This window comes from Convolutriloba macropyga, chromosome 5 (genome assembly GCF_964194025.1).
Source record: "Convolutriloba macropyga chromosome 5, txConMacr16.3, whole genome shotgun sequence".
In the NCBI taxonomy this organism is placed as follows: domain Eukaryota; kingdom Metazoa; phylum Xenacoelomorpha; order Acoela; family Convolutidae; genus Convolutriloba; species Convolutriloba macropyga.
Genome location: NC_134472.1, coordinates 7,800,817 through 7,821,414, shown reverse-complemented (window position 1 = coordinate 7,821,414; position 20,598 = coordinate 7,800,817). Strand labels below are relative to the sequence as shown.

General features: G+C 33.9%; 2 protein-coding genes across 6 annotated transcripts in view; both read right to left on the bottom strand.

Moving 5' to 3' along the window:
• LOC142339099 (ubiquitin-ribosomal protein eS31 fusion protein-like) overlaps window positions 1–20,598 on the bottom strand; it is a 353,720-nt gene that overhangs the window by 101,293 nt on the left and 231,829 nt on the right. The gene's annotated exons all lie outside the window — the stretch shown is intronic.
• Window positions 15,749–20,598, bottom strand: part of LOC142339752 (uncharacterized) — a 38,141-nt gene continuing 33,291 nt past the window's right edge. For all 5 annotated transcript variants that reach the window (XM_075390006.1, XM_075390007.1, XM_075390003.1 and 2 more), the window contains 3 exons: window positions 19,990–20,151; window positions 16,717–16,894; window positions 15,749–16,034 (listed from right to left, as the gene is read on the bottom strand). In XM_075390006.1, coding sequence (XP_075246121.1) covers window positions 15,830–16,034; window positions 16,717–16,894; window positions 19,990–20,151 — 545 coding nt within the window. In that variant the 3' untranslated portion in view covers window positions 15,749–15,829. The remainder of the gene's footprint in view (window positions 16,035–16,716; window positions 16,895–19,989; window positions 20,152–20,598) is intronic.

The following is a 20,598-nucleotide window of genomic DNA, read 5'->3' as shown; positions in this document are numbered from 1 at the left end:
CTGTTGAATAGCTGTTTTGACACTTGAGAAAGCACAAATATCAAAAATTGACAAAAACTTTAGGATTCTTTAAAAAATATTGCAGATTTTATCAAATAAATGCCAAATTTCGAGACATTTAAATGTTGCAAACCAATCCATTATTACTGGAAACTATGCAGTGCTTTATTATCAAACCACAAAAGACATTTCTTGGCCCCGGATGCTTGAAAAAATTAAAAAATTGACAAAAAGTTTCTAAAACTTGAAAAAATTGCAAAAATTAGTATCATTTTGCGTGTTTGTATTTGTCGTACCAAAACATATAGCTCATAAAATGGTCATAACAAGTAATGTAATTTTGTCTCGTAAAAGCCCTTCATCTATTTTCAAAAATTCCGACCTAAGACTAATCAAACAAAAAAATAAAAAAATCACAAAAAAAACAAAAAAAAATAGTAACATTTTGAGCACAAGAACCCGTAAAAATGACCGTTGAACATTAAATTAAGGCCATCCCAGCAGCTGCACCACTCTTAGCACTTGAAGGACTACTAAAGCGAACATTGGGCCGCTAATGAAACTTAATGCCCGCTGGGCTTTACCTGTTTATCCCGTTTTGAATGATAAAAGTCACATTGAAAAATGTGTGAACACATCTTAAAAAAACAAACACACAGCGCCCCAATGCAATTGAAATTTTTTGAATTGTAAGAAACATAGCAGGACAAGTCCTGGCGTACAATTCAAGATATTTTCACTGACATGAAAAAACCAGACCTAGAACGTTCTATGAGTAAATTGCGAAAAACTTTTCGAAAAAATTAGATTAAAAAAACCGAAAATCAATGTCAAAATGCCGCATATGAACAAAAAAACTAATACTGAGAAAAAAAATTTTGATTAAAAAACTAGGCCTAGAATGAACTATGAATGGATTGGGAGAGCCCTTTAGAAAAAGTCGATCCAGAAATTCGTGAAAAGAGTACAAATCCAAGTGAAATTACCGCATAAGAACAAAAAACCGCGAATTTTTGTTCAAACACCGTTTTCTCACTCTCTTTTAAATTTAGAGCAAAAATTTCACGCCGTTTTTTGCTCCACTTCCACTACTAAAATTTGACTTCAAAAATCATGAAAATGTGTGAACAGATCTTAAATAAAGACAGCGCCCCAATACAATTCCAATTCTTTGAATTGTAAAAAAACAACGATGTCCCCAATAATAGCCGCTGTCGCTTCACGGCTATAAATAAAGACAAGTATCCTGAAGCGCCTGAAAAGAAACTACATAGCCTGATACGCTCATATGCACTTTGAGTGTGCTGCTCACTTTTCAAGAACTTTCCATCACTGTTTATGCAAGAAAACGCTTCCTTTAATTTTTAATGCAAATCTTAAAAGAAAGAACTACATACCTGATGAAAGTACATAACCTGCTGTGCTCAGTCTTCAGAAACTGATTTTAATTGTTTTCCGAAGAAAAATTGGTTGTTTGAAGACGCTTCGTAAAGTTTTATTACATTCCATTTTGTAAAATAATATAATAATTTGTCTAGCATTTATCCTTCAATTTTTTCAGAGACCAAATAGTTCAAGTGTTGAAAACAATCGAATCGGCATGAATTTGCATCTGTTACAAAACGCTTTCTTGATTTGTTCAAATGTTGGAGAAAAATGGTCATTCTATCATTTTTTAGGCTGAAAAACTAGTGTTTATTAAAATAACTAACAATGGTTTCCTGCGGCTAAAATGTTTCAAAATAAGAAAGATTTAAGGTTGCACAAACATTTCAACAGCTTAATGTGGGTTTATCCAGCTAGTATTTTGGAGTTGCAAAGCTTCGTTATTAAAAAAAAGAGAGAGAGGAAGGGATAGAGAGAGAGAGAGAGAGAGAGAGAGAGAGAGAGAGAGAAAGAAAGAGAAAGAGAAACAGAAAAAGAGAGGAAAAATGAGAGAGAAGGATAAAGTGTGAGGAAGAAAGAAAGAGAAAGAGAGAGAGAGAGAGAGAGAGAGAGAAAGAAAGAGAGAGAAAGAGAGGAGAGAGAGAGAGAGAGAGAGAGAGAGAGAGAGAGAGAGAGAGAGCGAGAAGGAGAGGGAGAGAGAGAGAGAGAAAGAGTGAAAAAGATTTTATCATTCATAAACTCAATTCTTTTATTTTAAAACTGACAGGAAAACTCTAGGAGTTTGAAATAGATAGAGAACAATTTCTTCACAAATATAAAAATCCATTTAGAGAATTTTGCATTGATTCTAATTTTTCCTTTGTATTAGTTCATGAGTATTTTTCAACAATTTATTTTGACAATTTTTTATAAACAAAATTGCCTCAACAGTACACGAACAATGCCAAATCAATCTTTTAAAGATTTTTTATGAAATGGGAACAAAAGGGAGGTCCATTTTTTCAAATCTTAATCAAGTTCTTTTTCTAACTCCAAAAAGCGCGTTATAAATGTGACTTGAAAAAACGTTTTTTTTTATATGGTTTTACAAAAAACAATTTTTTTAGAAAGCAAACTGTTGCTGCTATCTATTGCTTACAAGGACATTTTTGACAAAGTTTTAATTAACAATGAAATTAAGAGCTTGGAATTAAATGATTTGATATATTGGTAAAAGAGGTTGGATGTGAAAACATTTGTAGTTGGATTTTTTGTTCAACTCAAACAAATACTGTTTTGCGTAGCGTTGTTAAATTAAGCAGTAGAAAACTATTGTTTTTTGTATGATCAACAAAAGAAGATTATCATCAGTGGTGTTACTGTTTTTTCATTGTAAACCATTTTCGATCCAGCCAAGTTCATTCTCTAATATTTGAAAATTTCTCTTGCACGATAGAGCGATATTCTCAGTTAAAGTTTTCATCCAATCTAATTAGCTGGTCCTGAAACCATTCTAGCAAAAATTTGTTTAGCTTTCAGCTGATGTGAACTTGGAAAATTTTCATAAATCTGGATTAAAAATCACGTCTATCGTAAATTGTTGTTTAGAAACAACAATATTCAATTTTAATCGGCAGAAGTAAGCAGTTAATTAAAATTTTAAGATCTAAAAGCTGTTGAACAACTAATTGGAATTAATAACGATTAATACGAAAAATAAATGGAAGCAAGTGGAAAAAGGTCTGATTTTCTTTTTGAAGATCAATTTTCCGAAAATTGAAACACGTTTGACAAATAATTATTTTGCTATGGACAATTGATTTGTTCTTATTTCTACAAAAACTTATACTACCAAAAAATCCGAGGTTCTAAAATATCCGGCAGTAAAAAAGACTGTAGTAAAAAATAGAAATTATAGGAAAATCAATAACTGACCGAAAAATGATTTCTCTATCTAATTAATTAAAGTCTTAACATGGAAAACTGTTGAAACGGTTCTCTGCCGGAGCAAAAAATGGATAACTTGACACATAAATCAAATTTTACCACTCACAAAGAAAATTAACTCATGTTTCAGGTTGTTTGAGATGTTTAGATCTTGAGCCATATATTTCGCCAATGACTTCATTGTAAAGTATGTTGTATAATAGCGAGAAAATTTGCTTCTTAGATTTAATTTTTCCATTTCAGAACTATCTGAAATTGAAAATCAATTAAATATAGATAAGTTGTCATCAATATTTCTTAGTTATAAACGTTAACGCACAATTTTCATTTCTTTGCTAAAATAATTGGTAGCATTATTTTTCATTTTTTCTAAATCAAAATTCAGAACTAAAAAATGATGACAACTAATCTCTCTTTAATTGATTTTAAAAATCAAAATAAACCAGAAATGGAAAAAAAAATTTAAAAAAGCCCATTTTTTAATATTTCAACTGATTTTACACTGAATGTGCTTGATAAATATAAGACTTGAAAGTTTTGAACGGAAGAAAACCAAAATTTTGAAACAAATATTTTAGTAATTCTGATTTTTTTGCAGTATAAATTTTTGATGAGTGGACATCAAATTACTCTTTCCATGACATCCAAAGAGATTCACCTGATTTTGACATTTTTTCCATCTAACACGACTCCAATTACTTGTTCATCAATTTTTGGATCATAAAAATTTGTTTAGATTGTTTACTTTTGCCGATTAAAATTTAATCATTTCTGTTCTAAACAACAAGTTACAATAGAACTGTAGAACTGATTTTTAATCCATATTAACGAAAATTTTTTAATGGCTTATTTCGGCAGAAAAGTGAACAATAATCGGCTAGAACTAATTCATGATGAGTTATTTGGATTGCACAAAAATATTAACTACGAAAAAAGAATTGTCCTGCAGTAAAAAAGTTTCAATATCAAAGTATAAATGTGGCTGGTTAAAAATGTTTAACTATGAAAAAAAAGTAGCACTGCTGATTTTAATCTTCATTGTTTGATTATTTGTTGATCAAAAACAAAATAGGTTTCTACTGCTTAAATTAACAAAGCTACGCAAAACAGTATTTGCTTGAACTTGAACAAAAAATCCATCTACAAATATTTGTACATCCAGCTTCTTTTATCAATAATTGATGTCTTTTAGTTCTGGGCAAGTAAATTCGTTATGAATCAAAACGCGTCTGAGAATGTCATTGTAAGTATTTGATAGGAGCAAAGGTAGTTTAACAGCTTAGAATAGAAAAACTCTCTTTCGTTATACCTTATGTGAAAAAAAAAATTTGTGAAATCGCAAAAAAAACGCGCACTTGAAAATAAGGAAGATAATTCGCTGAAGATTTTCTTTTTGAGAGATTTTCTGGCTTTGCTTGTACGGTGTTGTGGCATTTTTATACAAAATGTTCAATATAAATTGTTGAAAGAACTCTCACGAGCTAATACAATGGAAAATTTTGAATCAAGTTAGAATATCTCTTAAAGCATTATCTTGAAACTGTTTGTTAGGAAATTGTTCACTATCCATTATCAACTCCAATAATTTTCTTGTCAGTTTTAGCATTATAAAATCTTGAGAATACGAACGATAAAAGTTTTCTCAATTTTTTTCTCTCTCTCTCTATCTGTCTTGTTTCTTCTCTTTGTCTTTTTTTTAAAATCATGGGGCTCTACAATTCGAAAATAATAGCGGGATAAACTCTCAATAAGCTGTTGAAATATTTGTGCAATGTCAACTATTTAGTATTTAGAAAATTTAGTTCCACGTACCAGTTATGTTTCAGTTTTTACCCTTTGGATAACTACTAATTGTTCAGCCTGTTTAATAGATAGAATGACCATGTCTAGCTTTAAGGAATTTGAAAAATAAAAGAAAGCATTTATGCTAAAGAGTCATGCTAAATGAATCATATTTTCCACAAAAAATTATTTAACAAATTTTCAAAAAAACTAATTTTTCTTCAGAAACAGTTAAAATCAATTTTTGAATAGTTCTGACAACATCAGATAATGCTATTTCAAAAGACACTTCAGGATAATTGTTCTTAAAGATCAGATTTATGTTTAGGTTGGCTTGAGGGTTTGGTTAGGAGTACGCAGGTGGGCGAACAGTCGGTAGGTAGGAGGGGGTAGGTACGTGGTGAGGGGGTCTTCAGCTAAATTGTGAGGAAGGTCTGGTGTGGGAATAAAAACTTTCAAAATGACCTTTTGACTTGAATTTTACCTGGCAGTTCCTGACTACTATACGATCAAAATTAAGCTAACCTTAAAATTTTACGTTTATAAACAGAACAGAAATTTTAAAAATCTCCTTCAAATTATAAATTTAAGTCTCTCGAACTCATGCGGTGAATCGCTTTCTTAGAGATTTGAGAGCCAATGGGCGCTAATTGAACTCAAAAGCCTCAGGGCTGTACCTGTTATCCCATTTTTGAGGAAGAAAAGAGAGATCAGGTAAAACAAAAATTGCATGAAGGCATAACCAGCACAACACTGGATGCGACTCAGAGAGTCGTCCAATACAATGTCTATACTTATCTAACATAAATCAGAAAAGTTTTAGAAAAAGCAAGAATTAAAAAACATAGCAGGACAAGTCCTGAAATACAACCCATTTAATTGAATGAAAAACTACTGAATCTTACAAGCAGATCAATTGAAGAATGGCCCCCAAAAATGCAAACAGTCCAAAAATGGGAGAAACTAGACAAAAATAAACAAAAATAGCAAGGGTTACAAATTGGAGAAACTAAAACAATCAAATGGATTAAAGACAAATTTACTCATTGCTTTTACCCTAAAGGTCAAATTTTATCTACTTAGATACAACCTATAATCCCCATACAAGCCTTGACAGCAGTTTATCGGCCACTAATTATAGAAAAACTCGCGAAATATGCCAATAACCTTAAAAAGAAATTAAAATAGGCAAAAAATTTTGCAAAGTCAGTGTATCCAAACCCATTTTAGTCCTGCTTCTCAAGATTTTCCGAAAACCCATCTGCATGAATTTAAAGTAAACTGGCCCTTGGAGATCAATAAACTCTGAAAATGACAAAAGTTTCATTATTACTCTAATTTTATTCAACTTTTTTTTTAAATAATATTGCTAAATTTTGTAATGATAACATCTTTTAAACCATTTCACAGTGGTCAAATGCTTTTCACTTAACCAGTTTCAAGTCAATAAAAAGTTTAACGGACCCATAAAGACCGAGAAAATCGAAACATGATAATTTTCAGAGAATTACAAAAAAATTCAAGTTTTATTTAAAAATTGCCAAAACTTGCAATATTAAAAAACTGAAAACAATTCCATTTGCCCTAAAAATTACACAGTAACCAATTATCTAACCCTAGAAGAAAATTCTTGACCCCTGGGGCTGGAGAAAATAAAAAAAATGACCAATAGTTCTGAAAAATGCTTTCTGAAATTTGCAACTTTTTAAAGTTGCCTAATTTTGCAATATTAGAAAATTGAAACAATTTTGTTACCATCAGAAATTGTGCACTAACCTATTATCATAGCCTAGAGAAGTTTTTTGCCCCGAGGCTCAAAAAACTAAAAAACGAAAAAAATTTAAAAAAAAATTAACAATTATTGCAAAAATTAGTATAATTTTGCGAGCTTATGTTTGCAGTATCAAAACAAATATGTCACAAAAGAATCAGCAAAAGTAGTTTTCTCTTGCAAAAGACTAAATCAACTTTTTCAAACATCAATTTAAGATTTGTCAAACAAACAAAACTTGAAAAATTACAAAAAAGATGTGAAAAGTTGCAACTTTTTTGGCTCAAAAACTCATAAAATTATCCATTCAACCTTGAATTACAACCTTCCCAGCGGCTGCATTACTCTAAGCACTTGAAGGTCTCTTAGATCCTCCTAAGGGCCTCCAATGAAGCTTGATGTCTGCTGAGCTTCACCTTTTTATCCCGTTTTGAAAGCTCATAGTCATGGAGAAAGGTGTCCTTACAAAAAAGACAGAGCACTAATACAATCCAATTCTTAGGTGGAGTGAAAGTGAGGCTTTCGTTTATGGTAGCTAAGTTTGGGGGTATGTACTAGCGGGGCGGGAGTATAGTGTTATGAGACGAAAACTGCTTAAAATGACATCTCGACATTTGATTTATTTTACAACTTTTTAATTACTGTTTTAGTAACTAAGCTAGTGTAAAAGTTCAATGATCAAAAACGGAAAACAACGTTTTAAAACAGATATCAATGTTCAAAAGATCAAGTCAGGAACAGACTGGCTTCCGCTAAAAATTCATAGCCGTTAGAATACAGGAAACTACTCGAAGAGCGCTGCAATGCAATTTCTAAACAACCTCAGATCAGAAATTATTAAAGAAAAAGGGGAAGTACGAAAAAATTATTTGCCCAATGACACTGGAAACTAACTTGTTTTAAGAAATTGTTTTAAGTGGGGAGTGGAGGCTGAGGTAGGTGTCGGGGGGTGCGTTGTTAGATAAATGGAGACAAGGTAATGGATGGGGGTAGCAGTTAGGTGGGTTGGGGTGGGGGACGGCGTAGGTAGCTGGGAGGGGTAGGAAGGTGTGAGGAGTTAGAGTGGTGAGGGGGAGCGGTTTAGGTACGTGGTGGGGGGTCGGTTTTCTGCAGTTAAGATACAGAGAGGGGACTGCTATAGGATCAAAAATTCTCAAGATGAACTTTTAACATTGGATATGACACTCAGTTCCATATTACTATAAATGAGGGAACCTTTCTGTTTTTGCCCTTCACGCCCATTTGCACCCTCACTTACACCTGCTATAGCATATTGTTTGCATTGCATACTATTAAATATACAGTTAAGCATGTAGCGAACTTTTGAAATTAACATATTTATAGTAATTCAAATTTGCTTATAATGTAAGCAGACGAAGAATAATGCGTGTTTTTACCATTTTACCATTTTTACCATCTTTCATAGGATTGACTTTATGGCAGTAATTTTTTTTACAACCAGTAACAAAAATCCATCCAATCTTCTATCGGTGCCGGCAATTTATTGTGCCTGAACTGAAGGATCTATAAGGACGAAAAAAATCATATTTGAAAAAAACATGTTAAAAAAACAAACAGGCTGGTTGCATAGGACTGGGGGGGGGGGGGGGGGGCAAAACAGAAAAGATCCTAAATCAGAAACTAAGGTCTTGTTAATGTCAAATTGGAGAAGATCCGAAATGGTCCAGCAGTCATATGGTGGCAGGTGATGATAAACGAGTTCAAGAACTTGCACTCAATTTTAAGTATGATCAGATCAGACTTCACCTGTCTCACAAATTGGCATGATTATAACAGTGTTTTCTCTTAACCTAACGCATGATTTTCCCTTTGGTTCAATATTTGTAGCTAATCAAAATTGAGTGCGTTTCGTCGAAACCTCGATTGTAAACTTTTATACCCGTTTTTATACATCTTAATTCGTCTAAGCATAAGCACATGTATACGCGCTTATTTTAACAAGGAAATGGTATATGTCTAATTAAATGGTATTCTAAAAATAGTATAGCTGTGATAAAAATAAACTAAAACGTTTTTTTGTAGACGAGAGGAACCTAAAGACAATGGAAATGCCTTTTTAGTGTACGTTTCAGATATTTTGCATGTAATAATCAAAAGACAAAAAATACCATATACATACACAACACCAAGAAAGTTACTCATATAGCCGAATATTTTCAAAAGCGAATTCAAAATAGCAAAATTGTGTTATTAAAAGTATGAACTTCTAATAGTAGGCCACGTGTTCTTATCAAAAGAACATTTAGAAATCTGAACAAGTCAAAATTAGAACATAAAATTCAAAAATTCTTACAAATGGCTAGTTCTGTTTTTTATTTGAAGAATTCGGTTTTTAGGAAATTCGGCTTGTTGGTATTCTATATACCATACATATCTTGTGTGCTCTAAATATATGACTATATTCAGTTCTCTTCAGCCATTGGTTACATATCTGAAGTAACATTTATTGTAACTAAAATAAGTCTGACGTCAGTCGTAGTAAATGCAGTATTTTTGAGCCGATTTAGTAACTTTGGTAGTAAACTAACTATCATTAACAAAGTCAGCTTTCAAACTATATTCAAAGAATGCTTGATTTGATTCCATACCATTTTGCGACTAAGTTCTCAAACCAACCAGCTTGTCAAATTTTTACCCAAAAATAATAGAAAAGGTATGTCTGGAATTACGAGCAAAAATGCGAATATATCAACCAAAACTATCTTTGACTTGCCGGATATTTTAATTAGAAAAATTTGCCAATTATTGATTTCCTCTTTCGAGGGCGATGGAACCCCACTTCAAGATATTTTATCTTTCCGGGCCACAAACTGTCACTTCTACGAATTGATTAATGATCAATTTCTGATGATACCTTTCACAATTAGTATTGTTAATTATTTCACAGCCGGGGCTGAAAAGTTTAACAAAAGCCTAGTTAATTATTTCGAGTTTTTATCCACTCAAACTTGTTGGCATATTAATAAAATACTAACACATGGATCTATTATTCAGTCCGATAACGAATTTTATGAAAAATTCTCGAATATCATTCAAGAAATTGTCGCTGATTACTGGATGTTATTCTGGCGACCCATGAAAGCGGTTGAAATCCAAGCAACCAATTCGGGCTTTCTCAACATACAAAACCCGCCATTATCCTTAGCTGAAAAAATTTACCCAACTATCAGCCCCGACTTTGTCCCTTTAACCTTGAGCCTTTCAATATTCGGCCAAAATCACTTGGAATTGTTAACTTTTGACTATTTTCCGCTGGTTAAAAAGCTGGATTTATTATTCGCTCACAGCGACGTGTCGTTAGCCCAAAATTTTATAACCATGTGCCCAGCTGTTGAAGAGTTAACAGTTACCCAGACAAGCTCTGTCGCCGACGGTTTCGACCTCAACTTGTTGAAAGATACGTCACTGAACCTCAAACGCTTAAAAGTGAACAGATTAAAAATTCAGACCGAAACTCCGTTGAAAACTAAATTTCGACAGGTCGAATCGTTGCAGTTAATTGATGATCAAAAAGAAAACGAACTTTTAGACGGGTTTGTGAGTAGACATTTTCCAAACGTTTCGTATTTGAGTTTTATTCGCCCGCCTGTTACAGTGAGTTTAATTTCGCTCAGACAACCCACATTTTATATACCCAAAAATCTGATTTCTTTGAAAACAAACAGCGAATTGTTCACGCGAATTGCGGACGAAGATTTATCGAATCTTGAAGAATTGTATCTACTTTATGACGAGTCATCAGAAAGGAAATTAAAAAGCAAGTTCGAAAAACTGAAAACTTCAATGCCGAATTTGAAATTGCTCAATTTAACGGTTAGTACGACTATACAAAATTATTCGGTCACAAAATTGTGGGAGCTTGTTCAAGTTATTGCAAAATCTAGCAGATCTATTAAAGTTTTGAGTGTCCGAGGAATAACTGGAAATTCGATAGGGGAAGCAAGCTACACGTGCATTGATGACGCAAAATTTCGAAAGGTGTCGAAAAAGTATTTCAAATTTCGATCACGCAGCTCGCTTAACATGTTGAATTTCTTCGAACATGTGTTCATGACGTACAAATTGGACGAAGCAACAATTCGCAGAATGGACTTCTTAGACGAGAATTACGATTGGCACTTAGCAGCTGCGTCAAAAATTCTGAGCAGAAACATAAAGATTGATGAAAATTTATGATCTTCAAAACTTATTTTGATGAACTTCTTTTCAAACATTAAGGAACTGGTGCTCTGTTAAATTTAGAAAGTTTTAAAATATGTGAGAAAAATTGATGTTTTCATAAACTTTTTTGGTTGTTTGAGAGCACAGCAGAATAGGGTGCTCAGATTTTGAGTGAAAATTAAAAATACCCGGCAGATTGCTGGAAAATAGCCGCCGTTGATTCCAATAAGCATGATTGGGATTGAAAGAATAGAAGATATTGAAAAAAAAGATTTTTGTACAAAAACATTTTTTAAGTCCGATTTATTTTGATGGCATTTCGTAGTTGAACATATTTCTCTTTCTTAGAGAGAGGCTACAGGGGCTACTATCAGTACCAATAAGCATTATAGACGGTAACTAAGACTTAAAGGAACGACGTTCAAATAGCGCGCATCTAAAATTGGGCTTTATGAGTTTATCCCGTTTCTATTTCTGACTTCAATTTTTTTTACTGACTCTGTTCATTTCGAATTGCTTTGCTGAGCAACTGATGTTCAAAATCACTTTTAGCAGAATGAGAGAAACTAGCCTAGATAAGGCAAAAAGATTTCACGCAAAATGTTGAAAAAGCGGCAAAATGAGGTAAAGCGAAACATTTTTTCGCTCGACAAAGTAAAAAAAACATAGCAGGACAGGTGCTGACGTACAATTCAAAGAATTTTCATTGACTGAACAGAAAACTAAACCTAGAACGGACTATTAATGGATTGGGAAAACCATTTAGAAAAAAAATCCGGTCCAAACAATAAAAAAACAGTAAAAATCAAAATGAAATTGCGGCATGTGAACAAAAAAAAACCACTAGCGAGAAAACGAATTTTTGTTCAAACACCGTTTTTAACTCTATTTTATATTTAGAGCGAAAAATTTCACGCCGCAAAACCACTCGCATTTTTGCTCCATTTCCTGTTTCGGCGTGACCAAAATCACTACTCCAATTTGACTTCAAAAATCATGAAAATTTGTGCACAGATCTTACAAAAAAGACAGCGCCCCAATACAATTCAAATTCTTCGAATTGTAAAAATTCTTTGAATTGTAAAAAAGAAATTAGGAGTGCTATAATAGCCGGCTGAGAAGATGAGGGCGGCTATTAATAACGCTCTTATGTGATACGGCCTATTGTGCCGTTTGAGCTTGTTTTGAAGTTAAAACATAAATATACCAACGTCGGATCAATTGTCCTCAAACGAAAGGCGGGGCAATTTAATTTGCCCAATCTGACATCTTCACCACTACGGTTCAGAAAACGGTCAAACACAAAAAGACACAAGCATTTATAATGACTGCTTCAGACTTCGTCCAAGAGCAAATAAACGTTTATTGGCACAAATAGGCAAAATTTAAAATAGAGATAAGCGTATATGTCGCACACGGAAAATGAAAACTTCAGTGTCAACACACGACAGCCTTTCATTCTTAAAACTTCCCCCATAGATTGACCTTTTCAAATAAAACTAATTAACTGACCACATGGTCAACACTAGCTAACTATCGATTTGGGCGTATAGTTATTGTTTCATGTTGAATGTAAAACTTCAGAGACCAGAAAACGTTCAATTTTCTAAAGAAAAACAGGTCACGTCAGACCACACAACCCGAGTTTCAAGTAATTTTTTTCCTGAAAGTTCTTTATAGAAGCACTTGGTTTTTGACAGGGACGCAACACTGGTGATTGATAGGCTGCTTTTAGTTTTGTTTTTGTTAGTGGACTAAAACAAAAACAAGACTGTCGGCCGAGTGAGGTGATTCACAAATACTTTCAACAACAGTATTAAAAATGCTCTTTTCGATTAGTGTACTTCATTTTTTATTCTCATTCATGTACGGGATAGCAACAAGAGATTGTTGTCTGACTGAATACTACGAGGTGACTGTTATCTTTTGTACTGCTATGGTTAATAGACATTTAAAGAAACAATAAAGAACTTTTTTCTGCTTCCGATCATCGAAATAGTTTTACCCATAATTAGGTTATCTGTCTAATGATCTTGTTGAACGTTATTTAGTTGCAATTATGTGAGTTACTGTCTCTTTAGGTCAATATTTCTATAAATGAATATTAAAAATAAACAAAAAGTTGTTAGAAAAGTTCAAGATATTAAACTCAATGCATTGAAGTAAAAAAAGCTAGAAAATAAGATTTATTAAACTAATATGCAAAACCCTTGTGTTGTTTCTTGGCCAATTTCATCAAATATGGTTTTAGTGCGCCTTGCGCATAGCTAATGTTGATTTTCTTACACTGTTAAAACATTGTGTTTATTTGAAAATTAATTTTTTGTTTCAGCAAAGTAAGCTCGAAAAAATTGTGGCCGAGACATTTTGTTTTGATTTGTAATAAAATTCGCGGTAAGCAATAAGCAAAACTGTTTTAACTCTCTGAAAAAGTTGATACATTTTTTCTTTAGTCCAGAGCTCAAGGAGTTCATTTTAATTCTTATTTGCTTGCCTTACATATCTTCCATTAGAAACTATATAGAAGTTAATTAACTAGTTTAAAACTACGTAATTCCCCGTAAAATTGATTTCAATAGTTTTTCTATACATCGTTCAATTGTATTCTTGAGATTTTTCTACTCAAGAAACCCTTTTTGAACAGTTAGTACTAATCATCTGTCAGCATTTGTAGTCGCAACTTTATAGTTGTATTGACTTCTATGAATGTTTTTGCCTTGAATGGGAAGTTAATAAAAAAGTTATTTTTGTTCTTTGAAAACCATTCTGAAAACATGACCTGCATATTATGTGAAAACAGGCGCGTAAGACACAATTCCCTAAACAAAATTGAACATCAAGACCAAAAACAAAAACGCATGACGTTTTGTTTTGAAAATAAATCTTTTTGCCAAATGAAACTGTACACGTTCAGGCAATTTAAGCAATGCAGCTGTCAAGTTCATGCGTTTTAAGTAATATAGTTCTTCAGTTTGCTTTCTTGGTTTAGAGTGAAAGCAATCACGTTGAACAATCAGTCGTTTTCTTTTCACTTCACTTTTCGGCTCTATCAAAATTTAAAGTGAAATTGATTTCAAAAACCAATAAAAAATGTTGAATTGTGGAAAACCAGCAGAGCAAAACAATTTATTTTTTTGGAGCTGACAAAAATTCAGGTGATGCCAGGGAAAACTTTGCTACTGCTTAGCAACTACTAAAAATACGATTTTTTTGTTGTAAGATACGTAAGTTTTAAAATTTGTTATTTTTATTACTCAGTTTGGGTCAGTTTATTTTCGTTGCTTATTTTAAGCGGTCCAGGCTAATGAAGCCTTATCAACTTTTTTCTTCAAGCGTAAAATGAGAAGACCCTAACCATTAGTTCTAAGTGTTTAAGTTTTTAAATTTTTTGAAGGTAATTTTAAGTAGGGCACCTGGTGTCAAGAAGAAGAGGCCGTTGGTAATATACAGGCTCAACTGTGTTAAAAGCTGGATAGGGTACTTCATGCTTAGTTCAGTGTACTTGCAGCTACTCCAAGAGTTCAGGCCGCATCTGCAAAAACTTTTCAGGTAGTTACCAATCTAAAGTGTTCAATCTTAATAGGTAAACAGAAATTTGTCTATCAAAAATTGTTTGAGATCTTACAAACCAACGCCACAGAAAGGCACAAACATAATCGACTAACATCGGGCGAATTGCTTGCTCTCAAAGGACCAGCGGGCGGTCGTTTTGGGTAGTGTCCGGCTGATGCTTAGAGATGCTAGCATCAAGGATGGGGGAAGTGGAGTGGAGAGGTGTTGTGGGGGTGGGGTTGAAGCGTTTGGGGGTGAGGTTCAGTGATGGTGATAGGTTGATAGGGCTGGACGCGAGGGGTCCAAATTGCCAGGTTGAGGAAGATAGACGGGAGGATTGTGCTGGGGGGGGGAGAAAGATGGAGGTGGAGGAAGTGGGTTGGTTAGTGGAGGTGAGGGGTGGCTGAAGGGGGGTTCAAATTTAAGAACCGCTCTTCACAACATGAGTCTCTTCAAAACGCTGAAAACAGTTTTGGTGAAGAGCATACTCAGAGACCATTAAGACGTACGGCTCTAAAGGCTACCTAATGCCCTCAAATCTTCAGCTGTTTATCCCGGTGTTAAAAACGTCAGACAAAAAATCGGTGAAGCGAAAAATGGCATAAAAAGACTGGAGAACTAATATAATTGCTACAAACATCATGAGAGAAATTCATAAACACAGAAAACATCAACAGAGAAAATGAAATGCGATAAAAATAATTTTAGTTTTGTCAGGCATCTTAATTTGGAGACTTTAGTCAATCTTCTTTTTCTAGCCTCTCAGTCTTCTCTTTTCAAAACTCTTTTCAAAGCATAGTATAAAAGTTTGCAGGTTTCTGATTTTACTGACAACTTCTGATTTGAGATTTCTGTTCCTAATTTTGTCACTCGGACAGACTCAAACGAAAGAAACGCTTAATTGTGTCACTTATGAACGAGTACCTACAACTCGCAGTAAAACTGCAATTTTTAAGAAAAAAATGGAGTTCAGTTGTAACAAATTTGTTTTAAAATTTTATATTTTTAAGGTTGCAAATGCAATGATTTATTTCAATTTAATCTTTTAAGCACCTTCTGTTCTAGCTGTTAATGACTAAAATTTGACCTGATGTCTGTCTCAAATTTCCGATGGTACAAAAAACTCTCCAAGAGCTGTAATTCAATATAAAATGCTTCAACTTTTGTTGCGTTGATCTTAGTTCTCCACATTAATGCTTAATATTTAGAGTCGTGCATTGAGTGACGTCATCAAAAATTGCTGTATCTGAGTGCTTGAGGCTGAGTGTCCAACTCCTCGCCTGACCTGATTACGATGAAGTAGAAGTGGGTGCATTCCTCTTTTTTAGGCATCTTATTTGGGGGGATCAAGGTGCCTTTCTTCGTGAATGCTATGTGATGCATAATTTCAACATAGCTCTCAAATGTCACACAGTTGTCTTTTGTCTCATGCATTCTAAGATAATACTTTCATTCTTGTACAAGTCTCCTTGTGAGTGAAAATTTAAACTTGAAAGACTAAAATATGGCTACCTGAGAAACTTAATTTATAACTTTGATAGATTACAGTTGTTATATAAAGTTGGTAAAGATGACGAAGTGGGTTATGTGGTAAAAGAAACTTAACAGATTAACACGGGACGAATTGCTTTCGAGCGACGGGCTCAATTCCATTGTATGTAGCTTGATTTAGAGGCGGGAGGATTCTTGACTGTCGACTTCGGGTGGGGGGGGGGGGGGGGGGTTGAGGGGAGGGGGTGAGGGGGCGTCAAATAGTCAAATAACTTCAATACTTAATAATTTCACTATGAGAAATGATGTTGTTAGAGTTTATTATGTCTCCAAAAACAGTTTTGGCGAATCTCATAGGGTCTGCATTAACTTTCTTTGCGCCTGATCAAGCAATAAAGTTCATTTATGTAACAAATGCGCTCCAAGAGCCGAATTCTGCAAAAAAAGCTAAAAAAATTTCACATAATTTTGGGGCAATTCAGTGCATTATTATACAACGTTAATTTTTTTTCTTGAAAATTTAGCGCATTGATTACATAAATTTGGGCAAATTCCTCGTTTTGGACCAAATTGGGGCAATAGGAAGTTTTTAGACGTCAAACTTGGAATTCAACATGGAATGTTACCTGAATCTAGTTTCGTTGCTTCTCATGGCCCCGTCACTGTACAGTCTGCCGTCTCTCCTCACACAGAGGAATTTGTCATCTACGAGAGGGAATGTGAGACTTTTCAGTGAGATAATATTCCAGCCATAGTTGATCACGCGGAAGTGAAGTTGCTCATCGTGTCTGTAGTATTGGTTACCTGCACAGTACATTACACCTACCCTTGTTGAGAAACGTGCGCATTTCGAAATTCTGCTTTGTAGAGAGTGCAGCAGAAATTGGGTCAAAATACCGCTCCTAGTTATTCGCTTTAGTTTCGTAGAAAATAATTGGATCTGTCCCATTATGGCTCCTCCATGAAAATATAGCCCCCATGGTATATTAACCATGATGGGCGGCTATAGGTTATTTGACCACTAAGCTGAGGGGAAAGACCCTAAAATTTATTCTAGCAGTAGTTTTTCTTTGAAGAAAACATGAAAACGTTTAATAAAATTTACATCATACGCCTTCATATATGAATTAGTAAAGAATAAAGAGCTCCTGGTTATCCGGTCTTACATTGGTTGAGAAAAACTCCTGTATAAATATAATCACTGATCAATGGCAATGTTTTCCACTTCTCAACGTTGCAAATGAGTTATTCTCTTTTTGTTTACTGAGAGAACAATAGAACAGCATAGCCGGCAGATTGCCAGGAAATAGCCGCAATAGCTTTGTAGACCTGCAGTCTCCAAAAGATAGTAAAGGGAACAGCTTTTTTAAAATTAAAAGCTGAGATGTTAGACGAATCTGTATAAATCATTGCTGCTTTTATTAAGTGCTCTTAAATAACCTTCAATTAGAGTGACGCACAATCACTTGACCTTATCTCTTTAAATTAAAGTTATGAAAAGTTATATTCAAACTGAGGAAGTTACTTTTGAGAGTGAGGTAAGTCACGCGTGACCAAAAACTTCATCACATGAATGAACAAAAAAAACTCGCTCCACTAAGATTGAAAAATGAAGTCACGCACGCAATTCAGTTGAAATTGCACGAACGAATGAACAAAAGCAGATTTGAAGCGGCTGTGACGTTATATGGCCGTAACAAAAATCTTGAAAACGAAAAAAAAACACAGCTGGAATAGTTCTGGAACCGACTCGAAGACGAAAAGAGAACATCCTCGCTGACCTAATGCACACTCTTCATAATTATACAAAGCATTTTGAAACAACAACAGGAAAAACATCATGAAAAAACTGATATACCATCTCACAAAAATTAATATTAGTTGCGACTCAAAAAATTAATCGTAAAAGACCAGGTAACACAGTAAGTTTGCAACCAAATACAAAATAATTGACAGACAACCTCTTTAAATGGGTTCATAAAGAGAAAACAGAGGAAAGGGAAATGATATGATGACGGAAAAACCAAAAAAATGTTCTCCAAAAAATCAAAAAATGTTCTCTACAAACCCTAAATCGAAATTCCGAACCATTAACCTGAGCAAACGTATATTTATTCTTTCGTACATCAGTCAGCCTGCCAATACTAGACGGACAAGAAACAAATAAGAAGAGGAGAAAAGCGAACACTTGAGAAAATTGTTTAATTTATTTAAGTGAAGCGCCCTGTTTAGCTTTGAACATTCTTCCCAAACATTATTGGTGAAAACTTTATATATTATTTGGCTGTGTCATTCATTCATCCATTTAACAGGCGAAAAATTTCAAACGACTATTGGAAACTGCCAATAACAGAAAACCTGAAAAGCAATTGGTGTGATTTATTTCAAAGGAAAGTGCCATGTCTAGACGTGAAGGGTTACCTCCAAGTATCAACAACAAACAAATAAAAATTGACAGAAAAACAGCAGCGAGAAGCATACAACCAGAAAAATTAGTCAAACATTTTTAAAACAAAAAATAATTGGAAAAATTTGCTCGAATTTAGCCACGAATTCGCTTGAGTTTACTTCAACATAATCAATTGAAATTAATTAACAATTCAAACGGAAGATGACTAAAGCTGCTAATTAATTCATCCACACAGCTCCGCAAATGCTATAAAAACTTACGAACAAAAATTTCTAGAAAAACTTAAAACAAGACATAATGAAAAAAATAGCTGAAAGTTCAATCTAAAACTGTATCATTTACCTCAGGTGGTTAAGAAAACCTTCAACACACAGTAATCTAACCGTTTGGATAATTCTGAAAAAATTACAATTATGACAGCTATTATCGCACATATTTTTTTCGCTCTCTATCAAAAACGATATTTTTTGTATATTTTTATAAAACAAAAATGTCTTCACGTCCAGAAATGTTGTCCAATGCACGAATTGCCAAACGAAAGTTGCCATATATACTGATTATTTGTGGAAAACAGTGAAAATTGTCAAAAATTAACTCTAAATTTCGAGAAATATGTGCACATTTTACTCTTGAAAAGTACACTCTTGGTATCAATTTCAGTAAGTTACATGTTAATGAAACATCAATTGAAAACTATTTTTTTCAAAAAATAACAAATTAAAAGTTAAAAATATTGAGCCAAAAGGTAGAAAAAACGGCTAAAATGGTTTTCTATATGCGGCATTCTGTCAAAAAGCACTATTCAAAGTCAAAAATTCGTTGACTTACCGAAGCGCACGATGAAAAAACTTCTCTCGCTCAGAAAAAATTAGTTCACAAGGCAATTTTACTCTTTCGCTTTTAGGTCAAAATGCCGTCTGAACGAATAGTACTCCAGGTAAAAAAAATCATTAAGAAAACCATTGCTCCTCTTCGAGTCGTAAAAAACCAGGAGAAGGTTAATAATAGCACCCAGCTATCGCTATGCGGCTATTGAAAAATCGGTCAACGTCGGATGAATTGCTCTAGAAAAACAGGTGGGGGCAATTTAATTTAGAGGTTATAAATGATTTATGGGGCCAAAAAACTCGGCCCCACAGAGGTTCGATCCCCAGTCTTCTCGGATGCCCGCCCAGCCTCTTAACTACCTAGCTACAATGTCGTTAATTCGGTTTCACTCACAATTGCTTTTATTTTTGCAAAAAATTTGATTTGAGAAAGAGAGCAACTTAAATCACTCAAAAATGGGCAACTGAAGTGTGAAAAAGTCATTCAAGATGTCAAAGAATGTTCTAGAACAATAGTGCAAAAACGGTCAAGCAATATTTTTGCATAAAAAGACACACTTTTACAATAATGTATTTTTCAAATGAAAATCTGCTGAAAAATTAATAGCAACCCCCAACCTTCTTCAGTTTTCTGTTCGAACCACTACTGACTCATCACCAACCTTTGCAATCAATTTCGTCCAGGTCAGTGACCCGCATGGCACCCTTGCACACCTTGTTCACAAGCATTATCACTGAGTCTGTATCGAACATATCCAGGGTCCTCGATGAGCGGATGTTGTCCCTCAAGTGACTCAATCTCGCCCGGAAAATTTCCCACACACCTACGACATTTATTACGCTAGTGATGAGTGAATGAAAAACTTGCAAGAATCTTGCAAGCTGATTCAAAACTTGCAAGATTCCTACAAGAATCTTGCAAGTAATCAAAAATAAATCAGGGCAGTATCGTTTTAGAAAGCACCAATAAAGCAAATTATTTATTAAGCAAGTTACAAAACCTAAATCAATGGAAAAATTTTAAGTCATGATTCAAAATCTTGCAAGAATCTTGCAAGTCGGTTGTTGAATTCTGAAAAAAAATTCAAGGTAAACTTGAAAACTAACACCATCTGAAAACCAAATTAATTGACATTTGCAAGAATTTCGATCGGCGGAACTGGTTCTATTTGACTTTCTATTTGAAAAATTTCCAACAAACAACTAGAATCGTTCTGAGCCATCCAAATCCTTCATGCTCTATTTCAATTTACTCAATAAACGACGAAAGC